Raw genomic sequence first — 18,033 nt, 5'->3', positions numbered from 1 at the left:
GCTCCCTGTCTCACCACTGATCTGTTGGTCACACAAGCCCTGTCTGTGTAGGCATCCTTCTACTGGGACTTTGGGATGTCAGCTCAGTTCCAGGGCTCACTTTGATCCTGCCAACAGTAGCCCAGGAGTAAGTCCATATCCTGTACACAGCCCTTCTGGCTTCAGTCCCACAGAAAACAACAATGCAGCCTCCAGCTGTGGACTGGGATAATCAACAAGGAAAGCATGAGGAAGTTGGGCAGCCAATGTTGTTAAGCCCAGGGGGTGTAGGAGAAACTGGTCAGTGAACACTACAGCACATTCAGTCCTTCCCTAATTGACAACAGTGCCTTCATATGCCCCTCCATCTGTGCTGTTCTTTGTAGCAGTTTAACAGTATCCTAAGCACCCCAGCAGGACAAGCTTTGGTCCCACAAGCTCACTGCTCTCACCATAGATTCCAGTCCCCACTTAACTAAAGCCTCATCCCCTCTGCCTCACAGCCACCGCTACCAAAACTACTGCAAAGCTGCAGCTGTAGGAAGTGCTCTGGGATGAAGGAGACAGGATTCTGGCCTAGGAACATCATGAAACATCCCAAGCAAAGGGATGTCTGTGCTTAACAGGCTTTTATCCAGTAGCTGCATTTACCTCTCACCTAGTACAGCACAAGCTGTGCCACTGTTCCCAGTGCTATCCCTACACAGGGAACAAGGAAGGAATTTCTTTCACTGCCTCTCCTGCCAAGCTTCGCAAGCACTCAGTGCAAAAATAAAACCAGGGCTGGCACCTCCAGCAGCGAGGGAAGAACAGCTATCTGCAAACTCAGCAGCACTGACCCCCAGCCAGCTCCCAGCCAGGCAAGCAGTCAGCACATGCTAACAAGAACACAGGCCAGGCACACGAGGATGCATGCCAAGACGCATGTGTGAGACTCACCAAGGGGAACAGCAGAGTCCTCCACTGGACAGGGATTTGGTTTCTTTTTTTTTTTTGTGCTTTAAGGGTTTCAGAGCCTGAACCTGGCTCCTTTCCCTGAGCCCCCCCCCCATGCTCTTCACTTGCCACCTGCAGAAGGGCTGCTGGGGTCCCGCAGGATGCTGCTCTCCCCCCACATCACCTGGCAATGCCACCAGCACCGGGTTACACACTGATTCATGCCGGTAAGTGGAAAAGAAGTAAATCACTTTATAACAAAAAGGGACTAACAAAAGAAAAGTTATAATTATAATGCAAAATTACCGACACAAACCCCCCCTCCCACCCTGCCCATGACAAAAAGCCCAGAAATTAGACTTTCTTGGGACGGCGTCCAACTTGGTAATAATAATAAATGCTGATGAGGACAAAGAAGACTCGGCTGACCAGGAGGAGCACAGCACCCGTGGCTATTTGGCTGCTCTCAACCAGGGAGACTGTGGTAACTGGAAGAGAAGGAGGGAAACGAGGCAAAGATTGGTAGTGGAAAACAAACCCAGTGGCACATCACTGCTTTCTACTGCCATCTAATGTAGTTTCTTGAAGAGACCTGACGAGCATTGGGAATGCAAAAGTTTTCTGGCCTCACACGCACAGCAAACACAGATGCTTAGGTAGATTGACTTCACAGCCTTAACATTAGCTCCCATTTATAGGGGCACTTCTCTAAGGCAGCTCTGTACCGAGGCAGCCAGCCAGTCTGACACCAGGACTCAAGTGTTAAGTGTGGGATCTACTCCTAAGCTTGCTTTGTGGTTCAACCTCTTCAGTGCTGATAAATATCTGTCAAACAGAAGCACTCAGAAGAGATGCATGGTCCACTCCCTGTTTCCTGAGCATCTCTGTGTTACTAACACAATCTACTTTATAATGAAGTTAGTGACCTGCCAATGCGCATAATACAAAAAAACCTTCAGTGTTAAATATAGATATGCCCCTAAAAAACAAGCTGAGCTATGACCTTCTGTTTTGGAAGGAAGGAACTGGAACTCCCTCTTTTAATGTAGGTTACCACAGCCTCCTCTTGCCAGCCCCAGCATCTCAGCAGCCCTTCCAGGAGGTGACGTGTGCTGGCTTCGAAGGCCAGGACGTTCTAGGGTAGCAACTGGATGAACTGGCAAATAGATGAATTAGTACCTTCCCTTCACCTGGGCACCCTCCAGTGTGCAGCCCAAGGCAGAGGCTACCCTCATGGGGAAGGAAAATGGAGAGCAGCTGGTAGAGAAAGTGTCTCCAGGGGCAGGTAATCTCTGCCTTGTCTGGCAGAGCAAAAGAGACCTCTGTAATGCTGGCTAGATTCAACACAGGGACAGCTGAGCATGGGGTGCTAGGCACAATCCCTCCTGCCCACCTTGAGCTAGGGACACGGCCCACACCCTACCCCACACCTCCTCCCCTGGGCTCAGCTGCTCACCCAGGAACTGCACAGCAAAGTAGCACGCCTCTGTCAGCAGGGTCCAGCGGATGATGACTTTCTCAGCCGTGTATAGAGCATTCCACATGATGAGCGAGATGCCTGCCAAGCAACCACAGCACAGCTGTTCCAAGGGACAGGGATCACCGAGACCAGGCAGCCCACCTGCCTGCTCCAGATGAAGCATTTCAGCTCCCAGGGGGTGGTTTTTTGCAGGGCAAAAAGCACTGCCAGCAGATGCACACCCCTTTGCCCAGCGTGGCTGCTGCAATTCCAGCCATCCCCACGAGATGCTGCTGCAGCCTGCAGGATGAAGGCAGCAGCCAGCCCACCTGTGAGGGCATCCCAGCCCTGCTGCCTGCTTGCTGTCCTAGCCACGACCACAAGCACTGCTTGCCAGCACCCAGCTGCCTGTTTGCAAAAACCTCTAAAAGGAGGCTGGGTGGATGCCCAGCAGCTGCATTGCCTGGCAGTGCGGCTCAGGAGCACGTCAGTCACAGGATGCTATCATTCCCCGCCCTTGTTCCCCTCCTGCCCTCTCACCCCATCACTCCACACCCAACGCTGGCATGGCACTCACTGAGGAGGGCTCCTCCATAGAGTCGGATGGGAGTCTTGCTGCTCACCGACTCCTCGTTGAAGATGGCATCATAGAGCTGATCAGGGAAAGCCAGGGCCTGGAGGAGGCATGGGAGAGACTCAGCAGCACTTTCCCAGCACTGCTTGGGCAAGGGAAAGTGGTGCTGTGACATCGAGACCTGATGTGATCAGAGCTGTTGGCCAGGAAACTGCAAACTAAGGAGGTGTGAGAAATATCAGTGTGTCAGCTACTCGCTCTAAGGCCAGTTTCTATGAGCGAGGCTGTCGTGCCTTGTGTGGTTTATGATCCTGCTAATGAAAACAGACTCTGGAAATGGGAACAAACCGCCAAGGGCACTGTGGCAAACCCCATTGCAGAGTTACAGCAAGGGCAAAGGCCTCTCAGGAGAAAGCAGTGGCAGTTGTTGAAGGCAGAGGAAGGGGAATGAAAGGCTGAGGAGACACACTGTGGCATCCAGGAGCTGGTGGTACCCAGGCTGCCGCCCTCACTTACCATGATGGCCACCCCAGAAAACATGACGGCGGAAACCAGCTGCCAGACCCTGCATGGAAGACAGAGGACCTACGGTGAGCACAGAGGCAAATCCATCTCCCCTGCTTCGCGATACCTCCCTGCCTGTCTGCATGGTTATTAGACTTCATTCTCTGTCCTCATGCAGCTGAGGCAGCCACAGGTCTTCTGCATAAGGATGTGGGCTCCCCACACACTGCTAGATCCAGGCTCACTAGCCAGGGAGGGATGAAATCCCCCCCACCCACACATAGAGGAGGGATGGGACCCTGCAAAAAGGACAGGGAGCACCTCTGGCCCTGTACAGCCCCCACAGTTCCCAGCACCTGCCAAGAGACCAGAGCTCATGTTCTTCAAACTGCTTACAAGGGAAGAAAGCAGGGCTCTGCAGCCCCAAGAAACCTCTGCAGGGAGCAGTGAGACTATATGGCAGCAGAACTGGTGTCGGGGACAGAGCTGACTGGAAGAGTGTGGCCAGGCACTCTCTGATGGGCCAGCTTTGAGGTGAGTCTTACCTGAGCCCCAAGGGTTCCCGGACAGCAAACTTGATTTCATTTCCCAGGACTTGGCTAATCTGAAATTCAAAGAAAAGGCACAGGGTGACTGAGCAGACTTCCCCAGCCTTTAGGCAGCATCTGTCATCCCAGGGGACACATCTTAATGCCCTGCTGGGAGTTTATCTTCAAGAGGTCTGACAGGAGGACAAGCAGAAGGAATTTTTCTGTGATCCCTTAATCCCAAAACCTGCTGAAGACTGACTGCAGGTCTGCAGCCTTCACTGCTCACTCATCAGTGGGGCTGGGCCAGTGTTAACTCTTGTTTCCCACTGTCTACGTAAGTAAGGACCTGCCTCCTCTCACACATAGTCTGCAATCCTCACTGACCAGCTGCCACAGCTGTGGAGGCAGAGCTGCTTGGAAATTTCCCATAGAAAGGAGATGCAGGATGGTTCAGAGGAGGGCAAGAGCCAGGCAGCGCTCAAGAGAGCACTCGGGACATGGTTCCTGAGAGATGAGCCCTTGCTCTCCAGCTCTGGTGTTTTGCTGAAACAGACTGTGCACATTCATTTGCAGTTCGGGCCTCTTCAGAGAGGCACCACTGTGTCTCTTGAGTCACTGCTCCGATCTGCAGGGCACAGGTACCGGTATGTGATGAGCAGCGTAATTGGCTGCGCTTTGCTCCGCTGGCACTGAGCTGGATCATGGGTGTCTCGACAATAAAATTTCACTGGTGGATTAAAACAACTTAAAGGCAAAGCTCGCTTCATTACAGTGAAAAGCAGTTTCAAGCAGCTTTTGTGCATCCACCAGGCTGCACCGCCTGGCTCTGCTGGAGGGCAGCAACAGTCTTGTCACAACAACCCTTACAGGGCACAGCGGGCAGCCCTTGTTTTGCCATAGAGGCTGCAGAAGGCAGGTGTTGGGGAAAATAAAGTGACAGGCGGTTTTTATCCATATGCTGTGGTTGCCCACTGGAGGGCATTTCACAGATTTTCTGCCCACCTTCCTGCAGCAATGGCCTCCTCACTGCAGGGGACAGCACAGAGCACCCAAGGAGGCAACAGGGACATCTCTGCACCAATGGTGACTCAGACCCAGTGCCCCTCACCTTGGAGCGGTGGACCTCGCCGTCATCATCCTCACCGCCGACCCCCAGGATCTTGCGCGTCTTCAACCTGCTCACCAGGTCGGTCTGGCTGTGCTTCTTCATCAGTGGTGGGGGCTGCTTGGCCGCCATGGCGGCGTGTGGGCCGCAGGCCTCCGATCCGCAGTGGGGAGAGCTGAGGGGAGAGGCCTGAGCCACGCTGGCTGGGAGCCGGACCCCACACCTGTGGGGCAGCCCGGGGTACTATTCTCCTGCTGGCCTGGCCACAGAGGGAGAGCCACCGCCTCCGACCCACGGGGCTCACAGCTGCGAGGCCGGAGGAAACGTTTTCACATGAAACCTCACGGCGTTCAGAAAATAAAAACTAAAAAAAAAAGCAGCACAAAAATCCTCCTGCTAGAGCCAGCAGATGGCTCCTCATCGCCCTGGCGCTGAGGCAGGGGGCTGCAGGCCACCCATGCTGGCTGTGGGAAAGCGGTCCAGGTCTGCAAAGAGGGTACCAGCTGTCACCACGACCTGCCGGAGAGGAAATAAAAACAAAGAATCAGAAGTGTGGCCGCAGAAGCACCAGAAGGGCTGCCCTGCCCAGCCAGTCTCTGCCATCAGCCCTGCCAAAGGGGCAGCGGAGCTGTGTGAGCATGGGCACCATACTGTCACCTACAACGTGCCTTGTTTGCGTGCCGATGTGCTGAGCACAGCTTTGAGCTTCACCAGCACGTGCTGTGAGTTGTTTGGACCTAAAAGACCTTAATGATGGAAAAGACAACAAGGTCCACCTAGCAACCCATCACCACGTGCCCACTAAACAAGGCACACTCCAACCCATTCCAGTGAGGCAGTGTCCATGGCCCATTAGGAACATGGTACCTCTTTGCAGCTTCTCACACTAAGGCAATTAACTGCTGTTAAATACCTCCCAGATGAGAGGAACTGAAGTCATTAAATGATGCTCTGCTTTTTGTCTCTTTCTCCTCACCACGCATCACGACCCTTCAGTCGCATCTCAGGCAAAACACTGTGAAGATCTCAGATGTTTGTTTGCTTTTGCCCCAGACGCTGCAGCCCACTGTTGTGCCAGAACACATCAGCCCTATGGCTGCAAGAATCCAGAGGCAAGATCCTCTGTGAGGACATGTTGCTTCCTGGGAAACAAATATGACAGCAAACAGAGCACAAACACTGGCTAGGAAAAGAACAAGGCGGAGATAACTGACAGAAGCTGAGGTAGAAAAGACAATGTCTGAATAAGTGTGGAGGTGTCAAGAAAAATCACATCATCTACATCATCACCCAGTTGTGCAACCCAGGAAACTCTCAGTTCATGAAGTCTTTCCTCAGCTGAAAACAGAAATATACTTCCATTTGCCATTTCACCTCCCAAGAGATCTAAAGAAAGGTCCCCCACAGGCACCACAGCACCAGACACGGCTCGGCTGGTCCCAGCAAGCATGGGGCTCAAGCACAGGCAATCCCTCACTCCAGCTGCACTTTCTCATGGCTATCCCAGAAGGACAGAATTTATACTTGTGCCTGAAGAGTTCAAGTCTTCAAGGAGTCGTAAAATGAGAGGTGTCAGTTATGTTGGCATCATGTACAAAGGTGTTCTCCCACTGCCTTGCAAAGGATTTGCCTCTCAGGAAAATGTCTCTAGTGTTGTCCACTAGAGCAGTCACTTCTGCCAGCCCCAAGAGCACGCTGACATAACTCTTTGCGATGCAAACCCAACAGAACTTGCTGGGTTAATGCAAAAGCTGAATTCAGTGCTCCAGTATTTAACCAGACCCCTTCATCCATCCCAGGCAAGATGTTTTTCAGTGAGCTAGTTCAGCTACTCAGGGCTTTGCAGGTGCTTCTTTTGGACTGGCAGGGCTCCTTCTGGTCTTGTTACACTAACTAAGCACAGGCTCCTGGAAAGTCACTGCCACACACATCCAGATGTGGCAGCCAGGGTCTGGAAACACTTCAGAACTGAGAAACGGATGGAAACTGCAAGCTGCTCCCACACTGCAGAGCAAAACAAGATCATCAAAAGGCGGCTGCTGGTAGAACAGTCTGGAGGATGCACAGTGCCCTGAGTGTGCCATGCTACCAGCCTTCAGGAGTACCCCACAGCCATGAAGGACACCTTCAACTGCAGGGCTGGGGCCTCTCCCTCCCCTCACCCTTTGGTGGGCAACAAAGGGGAGAAAAAAAGAAAAGACATCTTCAGGTGTACAGAATCCTGAGGTCTTGATGTAAAGGAAGGCGGTGGGGTTGAAGAGTGGACTCACAGGCCAAGAGAGATAAATAGTTCTGGGATTACGCGGGCAGGTTTGCAATTCTGACCACAGGCAAACAGATTATAATTTGGCTTGAGTAGTTGTGTTGCCAGTTGCCTTCAGAGCGTGAGTTGGTGGAAATGATGATGTTGATAATTAGCATTGCTCTCCCACTAAGAATTTCCACTAATTTGTGGCAAACCAGTGGCCAAGAGCTGGGACTGCATAAGCTAGCTAAAAATGCCACTAAAATAATCACTGAAGGCCATTCTGATACATAAAGCCAGGCTCCCACTGTGCTAAGCACAGCTGTGGCACAGCTCTGCAGCCAATCCCACGTCTCATTATCCCCATCTTCCAGGGAAGGAGCCAGCCTAATGAATACCGAATATTAATGAATAATGAGCTAACAAATGCATTAGCACTAATTCAGTGACATTCAGATAGAAGATGCTGAGGATATGAAAAAAAATGTTACACTTAGAATGTATCCTGACACGCTGAGAGTTTAGAGGATGTTTTCTATTACCATGTGTGCTTCCAAAAGGGAACCTCCACCTCCTCCTGTCTTGGTTTCCCCCTCAATCCTCCTTTCCAGTATCCCAGTGGCTGAGTAGATTGATCAACACGCACAGGAAATTCCTATGCACACCCCCAACCATGGGCAGCACCTAGTGCAGATGGGAGAGGGCTTCTTTTCCTCCAACAGCCCTTTTCTTCACAGGCTCCAGCCACGTATTTGGTGACATTTCAGCAGCCACAGCTGCTGGATTCAGAGCTCCTAAGTCAATACGTCAGAGGCAACTCAAGGTCTTGAGCTCACTGCGGTTTGTTGGTGCCACAGTTAACCAAGAAGGTGTTACATCTGCACAGTGGACAGCTCTTTCCAGCACACCGAGAGGGAACCTACCATGCCCAAGCACCTTTACTGGCCCACCAGTGAACATGAAGATGCAGCACTGACCCTTCATAATACCACAGGTTGCCATTGTGCTCTGCAAGTTCCACACATAACCTAAAGATGTATTTCACATGCGTGGGATCTGAGCCAGGCAGGCCAAACCACACCTTCTTGTGTCAGGGATATCTATGTGGGCAAAAACAAAGCCTGGGCTCAAACACAGGGGCACAGCACTCATATAAGAGCAACACCAGTCAGAAAGACAAAGATAGCTGTCTGGTGGGAATTAATATGTGAAAAGCTGTCTCCTTTTTTAAGAGACTCATTACCAAAGTGGTGTCTCACAGCCTTGTGTCACAGCAGCCTTATGACCAAGGGACAGATAATACCTCTGCTCTGGAAACACCAGGAGATTAAGGACAGCATCTATAGAGGTACTCATCACCTTTGGTCTTGCAAACATTTGACTGTTGACTCATTAAGTAGGATGTCAGACACTCCCTCCTACACACAAAGGCGCAGTGTGTTCCAGGATATCCATGATGGAGCAGACACTTGAGGCAGAGCTCCCTGTGGCCAAGGCAATGCCTGAGGCACAGCCATCTCCATGTTGTCCTTCTGCAGCTGCAAGCCAACCTTTTGCTAGAGTTCTACCCAAAGCTGGGATGTGAAATGAGTAAGACCTCTTTGCCACTGGCCAGCTGAAGCAGAGCATCACTGTCCCCCCTTCCAAGTGGATATCCTCCATGCCAGATGCAGCACATGGTTTTGCATGTTCCAGGCTACCAGCAGTTCCTAAAACAATAACAAGATCAGTCATGTTGTCTGCTGGGAAGAATACACAGAAGCCCTTGCCCAGACTGAAGGGTATAGATCCTAGGAAAAAGAAACACCCAAGCACTTTCTGCAAGTCCTGAATCCTCTGAGACCGCACAGGGTCAGACCTGATCTAGCTGAAAATAATGGGATGCCCAGGCAGTACAGGAACTAGAACTCAACCACCAGAGCAGTGTGATGGGATTGCTGCTCCTGCCCAGCCTGGCACAGCCTATACAAGCAAAGAGGCTGCTTCACACTTCTCACCTGGAACAAGCCAGGCACGTGGGACCCCCATCCCCAGGAGGACCACGAACCAGGGCTGAGCTGTAGCATCTCAGGGGTGTGCCCTGGCTCCTTCATTGCCAATAGCTTCCAATTTCCTCTTGCAGGGAGAACAGGAAAGTTTCTTTCTGTGTCACAGGAAGTGTTATACAGCAATCTAAAGTTGCCAAGGGCTCATCTTCCCCAGCAGAAAATAAAAAAGCTGTGTTAGTTTCTCAAGAAGGAGCTATAATTAAATCCAGCAATCACAGCCCTGCTGGTCCGCTAACTACCACCTGCAGCAACACACCAATGGTGAACCCAAGCAGAAGGCTCCACCTCAGGCAAGAAATGCTGCTCTGCAGCCAACAGCAGCATACAGAGCAAGTCTGTGGCCTCAGCCTGTTCAGGCAGGAGCCCTGCACATCCACAGCCATTGTCATGCACAGCACCCACAGGAGCTGGGGACACAGATGGTTCAGACATCATTAGCTGGTGACCCCAATGATTTGAGTTCCCCAGGGCACACAGGAGCCAGGAGGATGAAGGAAGAGATGAAATGCATCAGGAACAGGAGCTGTTTTTTTGGTTTTTTTTTTAAGGGAATGAAAAAGAGAATTCCTTTTTGATTTCCCAGCTGTCTCAGACAGGTGTTCACAGAGACAGCCCCAGCAGCTCTGTGGGCCATCTGTCCTGCAGATGAGTTCTACAGGGAAACATTAGAAGGAAAAATAAAACCCTCATGCATATGCAGGAAAAACAACCCCCTCAGAAAACACATATTGAGTTTAAGCAGAGCTTTAAATTTCCTATGCCTCACACCTGAGGAACAAGAGGCTCAAAGAAACCCTGCAGAGAATAACCCTGGGGGCAGGGAGAAGCTCAGATACACACTGCCATGGCAGTGCCACAGCCACGGACTGCAGGATACACACATAGAGCTGCTTGCACTTCCACCATCAACCTCAAACCTCAGCTTTTCTCTCCATTGTGCCCACAAACTCTCCACAAAGCTGATGCCCTTTGCTCCTAACCATCACTCAGCTCTGACCCTGTCCAGAACTCAAAAGAAAATAACACAAAAATTACATTTGGGAAGGCTCAGCCCCCTCAGCCACAAGCGAGCACAATGTCCCTTCACATTTCATCATTGGGACTGTAATTTCAAAGCCATTCTTGATGGCTTCTCCCCCAAAAGATGAACTACATCTCCAGCAACACTATTTCTACATCTGCAGTCCAGTGGGTTAACTCACACAATGTAATGACTGCAATTTTGGAACGACTACAATGGCTATGAACATAGAACAGAAGATGAAATCAATACAGCTGTAGTGCTCCTGCATCCTACAAGCAGACTTTCAACCTGTGTAGCATGTGGATCTTCAGCCCCATCCTGACAGCAGCTGGTTCAGAGAATCTCCAGTACCAGCAAGGTCTTCTTTTCCTTCCAGTTTTGTAAAAAAAGAGGAAAATAATAATAAAAAAAAAACAAACACAAAGGGCTCCTCCCATCCTCTGCCACGATCTGACCAGATGTGCAGCCTAGGCATACACAAAGAGGGGGAAAGGGCAGACGAATACATTTGCATTAAACTGGGAGAGTGACTTTTGGTCTGAGCAGGATGCTTCCCGGGCCCCCTCAGCACTAGGGTCTCTCCTTGTGCAAGTGATGAGATCTGCTGCTACCACACAGAGCACCTGTAAATCACTCCTGACATGAGGTGGCCTCGATGAGCACCAGCCGACAGCTGACTTCTCATCAACCCTATGCTGCAGGGTATTTCCCATACCACACGGCTGCAACCCTCATCCTACTAATTCACATACGTGTGCTTTTACAGGCATGTAGTCTTGTGCAGCATATATGTACTTAAATATGAAAGATATGGCTTGAGCAGAGCATGGGAAGAAAGGAGGTGGTCTTTGGTCTCCTCCACTCATGTGGAGCTGCTGGACAGGCCATTGGGGCTGGCAGACCAGAGGAGCATTTTGGCATTACCTGTATCTCAGTCTCACAGGACAGGAGGGCATGGGAGCAAGCTGGATGTGGGAGGTCAGAGAGAAGCTGCCTCCTGCTCCATTCACTGCTCAGGAGGCAGACGTCAGCTTTCATCTCAGCCCCACCAACCACCCTGGGACCACGTTCCCACTTCCTCCCAAAGCAATTTGCCAGCATTAAGCCCTGCTCATTTGCACACAATTGCAGCTCCCAGTACACCATTCCCCAGCAGCTCAGAGAGGCTCAGGAGATGCTTAGCAGAAACCCAGTGGGGCTGGGCTCCCGACACAGCACATACTTCAGCTATTTGGTAGCCTACCCAAAAGTGGCAAAAATCTCCCTCTGACACCCTTCTGGTTTCTATAGCAACAGGTTAACGTTAAAGACGTTAAGATGCAGAACTCCTCAGGCTGGGCAAACAGAGAGCACCAATTTAGGAAAGGGAAACTTCTAAATAGCTGCAACATGAGAACAGAACATACACAGGGTTTGCTGCCTTGCCAGTCAGCAGTGCTGCCCCTCTGTGCAACCTCACCCGAGTTGTTTAAGTTCTCCCAACTCCATTTGTCCATTCTTCATGGAGAAAACATAACCATCGCCCAGATTCATGCCAATCGAGCTCAGCATGTGTAACTGCCAACACAGAATGGCTTCACCCATCTCCAGCAGAACCCACAGCCTTTTCCCACAGATGCTGTTCAGCTCCTGAGAAGTAGCTCACACGAGCCTGACTTTGCTTTTCTTTAGCTGCTAAGTCAGGGGAAAGCACTCTGTGCATGCACGCGTGTGCGTGTGTGTGCACGTTTGTTTATGCATGAGCTGTCAGCTTTGAATTATGCACAGATCAACAAGACACTTTGAATTCCCCAACTGTGAAGTGCGTGACATTTAATCTCAACCTTCCTTTCAGATTTCATAATGTGCACTATCAGCAATGGGCACTCAGTACACGAGAACCCTTTAGAAAGGTTTCAACAGAAAAAGATGATAATACAAAGAACCTGCAGACTGAAAAAGAGGCAGCGCCTCAGGCGTGAGCGTTCTTCAGCTTCCACAAGAGGCCAGCTAAGTGCCCTGCAAGGAGCACAGAGACAGCTCGTTCCTGTCACAGGATAAATGCATTTCACAGGTGAAGAGAGCAGGGCTCAGAAGTGTGAAATGTGTCACGGACCCAGAGTTCTCTCCATCCCCCCATTTTTGGCTGTCTGGGAAGCAGGCAAGGGAAGCCACCCTCATAGGTGCCTACTGTAGGACAGGCTGCATCATCCTTTGGAAAGGTTCCTTCCACGCACCGAGCTACACGAGGCTTTTGGTTACTATTATATATCGGCAACATGTATAGGATCTCCTGATTTTAGAATTCAGATTCTCACTATGTGTTCCAGGCAAACACTATCTCACTTCTGCCCACTTCACAGCAGAGAGTCACGCTTCGAGATTATAAAAACCTGACAACAATCTACAAGGAAAGGGGTTCCCTTATCTTCTGCTGTGCATGGAAAAAGCAATATCCTCAGCAAAGCTGCTCCTAAGTCACAACCACTGAGGATGCACAGCAACCCAAGGAAGTAAAATTTCTCTTTTTATAGCGGAGGGGAAGTGAAGGGGTGGGCACCAGAGCACAGCATCAATAACCCCGGTGTCAGGGTGTCACTTTCAGAGACAAGGAGAACTGAGAAGTTCTCAGACTCTTGGATACGATGAGCTCCAGTAATAGCAGCAACATACATCAGCAGCAGCATGCGTTGTGTATATATGCACGTGTGCATACACTGGGCAGGGCAGGGAGGAAGTGACATATCCATTACAGGTGTCTGCTGCTCAGAAACATGCCAAGCTGCGGCCAGCACGTACTGAGACTTCAGTGCTGGCACGAAAGGCAGCTTAACTTTATTCTCAGTTACCACGTCCAAATTCAAGCCTATGACTCCTGGCAGCCTCCTGCTTTCTGAGAAAGAAAGTTTGGGCACTCTTATTGCTGCTTACTTCGGCAGTAACTTTTTTTCCCAAGACACAAGCAAAATCCAGCTGATTTCAGACAGCACACAAGCAGCTGTGCAAAGCCCCCACCATCCAGCAGCCCCTCTGCATGCAGTGCTTCTGTATTTGCATTTTCCTCTCCCTCCTTGTAGGAGGCAGCTTGTGCTTCTGTCTCTTTGAAATACAACCCCAAATGAAGTGCCAGGCAGCTAAAATTGAGTGTTCAATAAAAGGATTCAAAGGGACTTAAAAATCATGGATCTTTAAAATACTGCGATTCCCAAGAGAACACCCCGCGTTCCCAGACTTCTCCACAGTCAACAACCCAGAGTCCATTTCCATAAGCACACGGGTCCCTTCAGCTCCGTGTGGCATGGCAGCAACTAACCGGGGTTGGACTGATTTTAGGGTTTAGCAGCGAGATTCCTGAAGTGAAGGCTCAGGGCTCTCCATGGCCACGAACAACTGAAGACCAGAGGTTTGCATTTCACTCATCAGATGGAACCAGCACAAAAGAGCCCTTCTGTTGCCATCACGGGTTACTGAACGAATCTGTGCTCGGACAAAACCACTGGCTGAGTCACCCACAGGGTTTCCTGAAGATTTGTGGGTTCCCCCCCCCCTCCCCGTCTCTCTCTTGTTCAGATGCTGACACAGCCTCAGACTGTTTACTTTCTCAACCCAGGCAGGATACAGCTACCAATGAGACAGCCACAAGCCTTTGTGTGGAGCTCTGCCTGCACCTGCTTTCCCCCTGCGCCAGGGCCCACAGTTGAAGCACTGGCTGATTTTCATAAGAAAAGGAGGGATTTCTCTGCTGCAGGCAGCAGCAGGCAGCTGCAAAGGGGCTCAGAGCTCATGTCCCTGTGAAGCACAGAATCCCTTCAAACAAACAATTGGGCTTCTGCAGGCAGCATGTCCGGGTGCTCCAGCACATGCATCCCTGCTACATCACTCGTGCTGCTAATGGCACTACCCAGAAGAAACCACCAGGTCAGTGTTTGATTGATTCTTGGCTGCTCTCCCTGTGCTCTCTCAGTGCCTTTGACTTGGGTGATCTTAAATCAAATCCCTGACAGTAACTTCAGGGAAGCTCAGCAGCCACAGAGCTTGCTACCAATCTTCCTGCACAGGCTTCTGAACTCACTGGGCCAATAGCAGAAAATGAGCACAAGGTAAATGTGGATGCCAGCTTTCTGACTGCCTTCGTTTGTGGCTCTGGGCATCCCTTTGCCTCCCTGTTTGCACCCTGCCAAGGGAGCGGGTTAACACAGCATACAATCCAGCCGTGGTCTGGCAAGGATTGCCCAGGCAAACATTGACTGTGAGGTTAAGCACAGCACAGGGGAAAGCACAGCCCCGTGTAGCATCTATCCTGCAGGGCCGCACACATCCCATAGCCCCGTGTTCTCCATCTGCTCTTTGGGCATAGTGCAGCACCACAGATGGGCAGGGACATGCCTGGAGTGGCATTAGCTCCTGCACACGGCAAAGAACCTCACAAACAGAAGAAACCAAAGAAGGCCTGAGGGTCATTTATCATTCTCCTTCATGTTTGAACTACAAAGCAGTCTCTGGCTGTAGCTGGGTTTGTCTTTTTGAACATCTTTTAGCATCTCAAGCACGAACCCTTCAAACTCACAGCAGACTCATGCCATCCCATGGGCTCCAGGACAGAAGTGAGCCCACATTTTCGGAAAAGAGAGGGAATGATGTGGCAGGGAACACCTGGTGGCCTTTGAGGTCCTGCTTTTGCTGGCCTGGAGAAAGTCCCAATATATTTGGGGCAAAACATTGGGTCTCTTTCTCCCAAGACTTGTTTTCACATTCTTACATTAAAAAAAATAATTCAGAAAGTCTTTCTATAAATAATGTCCCAATAGTGCCAAGGTCACCAGGCCATTCCCCTGGCGTGAGGACAAAATCAGAACATAAACCATCTCAGCATCTTTCTGCTGCACATGGCCCTTTATTCCCCTGTGCCAAGGGAGGGCCTGGAACCCAAAGCATAGCAGCAGGAGACAGACTCCCGTGTCCTGGTCCCCCAGGTCATGGTACAGCTCACGTTGTGAGCATCTAGGGCAATGTGGTCTTTGTGTTGGGGAAGCATAGATCTCATTAGAAGTTTGGGTACGTGGATGTGGCACACATGTGGCGAGAAACAAACTGCCCTCCAAACAGGCCTTTGTGAGGTATGTGGACAGCAAATGGTACAGCCCTTTCTCAGCCCAGCCCTGCTGTTAATCAGGTCCTCTCGAGGGCTGCAGGACAAGCAACCACCAGCTGGAGATGTTCTCTGGGCATTCTGCACTCAGTGTTCATTGGAAACAGAGAAGCATTTCCCTTTGGATCAGCCTCCAGCAGCGCCAAATGCATGGAAAGCCTAAGGCAGAACATCTCCCTGCTTTATTCTTCTGCAGATCTAATGGACCCCCAAGGCGTGTCTCTGGAGATGCCCTGCTGTCCTCTCCTCTCTGCAATAAATCCTTACTACAGCTCTGTCAGCAGAAGGGACAAGCATCCCCTGAGACCACGCAGAGCTGCCATCTCTGCAGCTTCCTGCTTGGGATGAGCCACCTTCCTCTTTCTACACAAGTGTACAAACAAGTCGAGAGACATCAAACCCACCCTTCTGCACCCAGTCTTGCTGCGGGCACTGGGACACCGCTCGCTCACAGCATCCCTCCAACACTGTGCGTACACAAGGGACAACATGTGGACATGGCCAGCTGGGTACCTTCGTGCCCAGCCTCAGGAACTTGCTTATTTGCAGTTTTCACCAAGACCTACGATAACTTCCTCCAAGAGTAAGAACTCCCCTGCCTAAAGGATAACTGTTATTTATTTATTTTAAAGAAAGAAACAACACTCCTCACCCACAGGCCCCGTACGTCATTACTCAGCAGACCTTGCTTTTGTACAGATAGAGTTACCAAGCAAGTTATTTATGCCAAGTCCAGAATAGCCAGTGCTCTTGCACACTCTGTAATTTCTCATGGCTCAGCTGTACAGCTGGTGGCCCTAATGTCAACACAGCTTTGGTCACCGCTGGCGCTTCCACCTCCCAGCCAGAAGGAGATGGATTACACAGCAGCCGTGTAACCGCTGGCAGCTCAGGCTGCCGGCCCTGCCTCTGGGGCAGCTGCGATGCTGCGTGGGTAAGGGGGAGGCTTGAGGGCTTCCACGCGCTAGGCAATCGCGCCCCATCCCGCAACCCCTCGTGCCCGGCTTCATCCTGCAGCACAGCTCGTACCTCTCTCTCCATCTTCAAGGCTCCGTTTCCCGGGACCGAGCCCTCTCCGGCACTCCTGGGCACCGCGCTCCCGCCGCGACCCCACGAGCAAGCAGAGGAGGAGGCGGTGATGCGATGCGGGACCCGTGCCCTCGAGCAGCGCGGGGAGGAGCCGCCCCAAACCGCTGCCGGCCGAGGGTCCCACGTGCGCTCCCCTCGCCGAGCGGCACACGGCGGCCGTCCCCCGCATCGCTCAGCCGCGCCCCCGCTCCCCCCCACCCTCCCCCGGCACCCAGCCCGCATCTCCCGCTGCACCACGCACGGGCAGGCGGAGACGGACCCGCTGCCGGGGCCGCTTTCCTCCTCCATCCCAACCTGCGCGGCTCTGGGGCTCCCTCCGAGCTCCCGGACCCGGCGGGACCCGCGCTCCCCACCCCCGGCAGCGCTCCGGTACCGGCGCCGCCCCCTCCCTGCTCCGCTCATACTCACCGCGCTACCGCGCGTCTCGGCGGTGGCGGGGGGGGGCCGGAGCTGCTGCCCCATGGGCACAGCGATGCGGATCAGAAGAAGCAGCCCATCGCCGGCGCCGCGCTGCCCGCAGACTGAGCCCGGCCCCCGGCGCGGCGCCGCTTTACCGCGCCCCTCGCCCGCCCCGCCCGACGGGGCGGCCCCGGCCCCCCCCTCCCCCGTCACGCCCCGGCGGAGGTCACCCGTGGGCTGCGGGGAACAAAGAGCGGTGGCCGAGAGGAGCAGGCGGGGGGTGCGCGAGCCGCCAGGAAGGTTGGCGAGGTGCGGTTTTGTCCTGGCGCAGGGTTAGGTGAGGGGCTGCAGGCGTGTCCCCAGCTCCTGTAATAACGCAGTGAAGGGGAGCGAGGCCCTCGGTGGTGCTGCTCAGCCCGGAGGCCTGCTGCACAACTCCGTGCAGAAAGCCAGACAAAGGGAACCTGGGCGCGGGGCTAGCCCGCGCTTGTCCCAGTAAGCAGCCGCCAGGATGGTTCCTGCTGCTCCTCACAGGGGCTGCAGGGCAGCTCCGTGCGTCCTTCCTTGCATCCCCAGCACCCGTCCCAGTGGAGGCATGCAGGCGCTTCAGCACTTCAGTTGTCTCAGGACAGGTGAGACAGTCATGACGGGGAGTGGAAACGCGGGAAACAGGCACCAAGCACGGGGAACAAGTGGCACGTGGGGCAGTGGTAGTGGCATGTGGCTCTGTCTCTGTCCTGATGCTGCCACTCGGTTTTCTTAGCAGGGATTTTGGGATGTATGTGTGACGTGGCACGTTCCTCTGGTCCAGTATGCCCAGCTGAGGGAGCCAACAGAGGCAGAATAGGGTGAGAGCCTTGTAACTCTCTGACCCCATGGACGAACCGTAATGGGAAGCAGCCCTGAAGTGTGCAGTGCGATGAGGTCACTTCTGGCACAAGGGGTCCTTTGAGAAGCAGAAGGATCCTCTGCTGGGAACTCAGCTGAGACCTCCCAGAGGCCAAGCAATGAAG

At 52.4% G+C, this 18,033-nt stretch overlaps 1 protein-coding gene across 2 annotated transcripts; it reads right to left on the bottom strand.

The window, feature by feature from the left end:
- Positions 1-1,239: 1,239 nt before the first annotated feature.
- Positions 1,240-17,119, bottom strand: TP53I11 (tumor protein p53 inducible protein 11). 2 transcript variants are annotated; one of them, XM_065754966.1, is made up of 7 exons: positions 17,030-17,119; positions 5,091-5,603; positions 3,998-4,056; positions 3,465-3,513; positions 2,952-3,048; positions 2,372-2,473; positions 1,240-1,403 (listed from the first exon to the last, which is right to left on the bottom strand). In XM_065754966.1, the coding sequence occupies exons 2-7, from the start codon at positions 5,217-5,219 to the stop codon at positions 1,270-1,272; spliced, it is 570 nt and encodes a 189-aa protein (XP_065611038.1). In that variant the 5' UTR covers positions 5,220-5,603; positions 17,030-17,119; the 3' UTR covers positions 1,240-1,269. The 2 variants fall into 2 exon arrangements, with proteins under 2 accessions (XP_065611038.1, XP_065611039.1); XM_065754967.1 differs by lacking the exon at positions 17,030-17,119 and having other exon boundaries at positions 5,091-5,667.
- Between the last annotated feature and the right edge of the window lie 914 nt (positions 17,120-18,033).

Source organism: Cyrtonyx montezumae, unplaced genomic scaffold (genome assembly GCF_038088225.1).
Source record: "Cyrtonyx montezumae isolate F1298 unplaced genomic scaffold, pur_monq_1.0 scaffold_10, whole genome shotgun sequence".
NCBI lineage: Eukaryota > Metazoa > Chordata > Aves > Galliformes > Odontophoridae > Cyrtonyx > Cyrtonyx montezumae.
The sequence above is the reverse complement of the archived record's forward strand: the minus strand, read 5'-3'. Positions and strand labels throughout refer to the sequence as shown.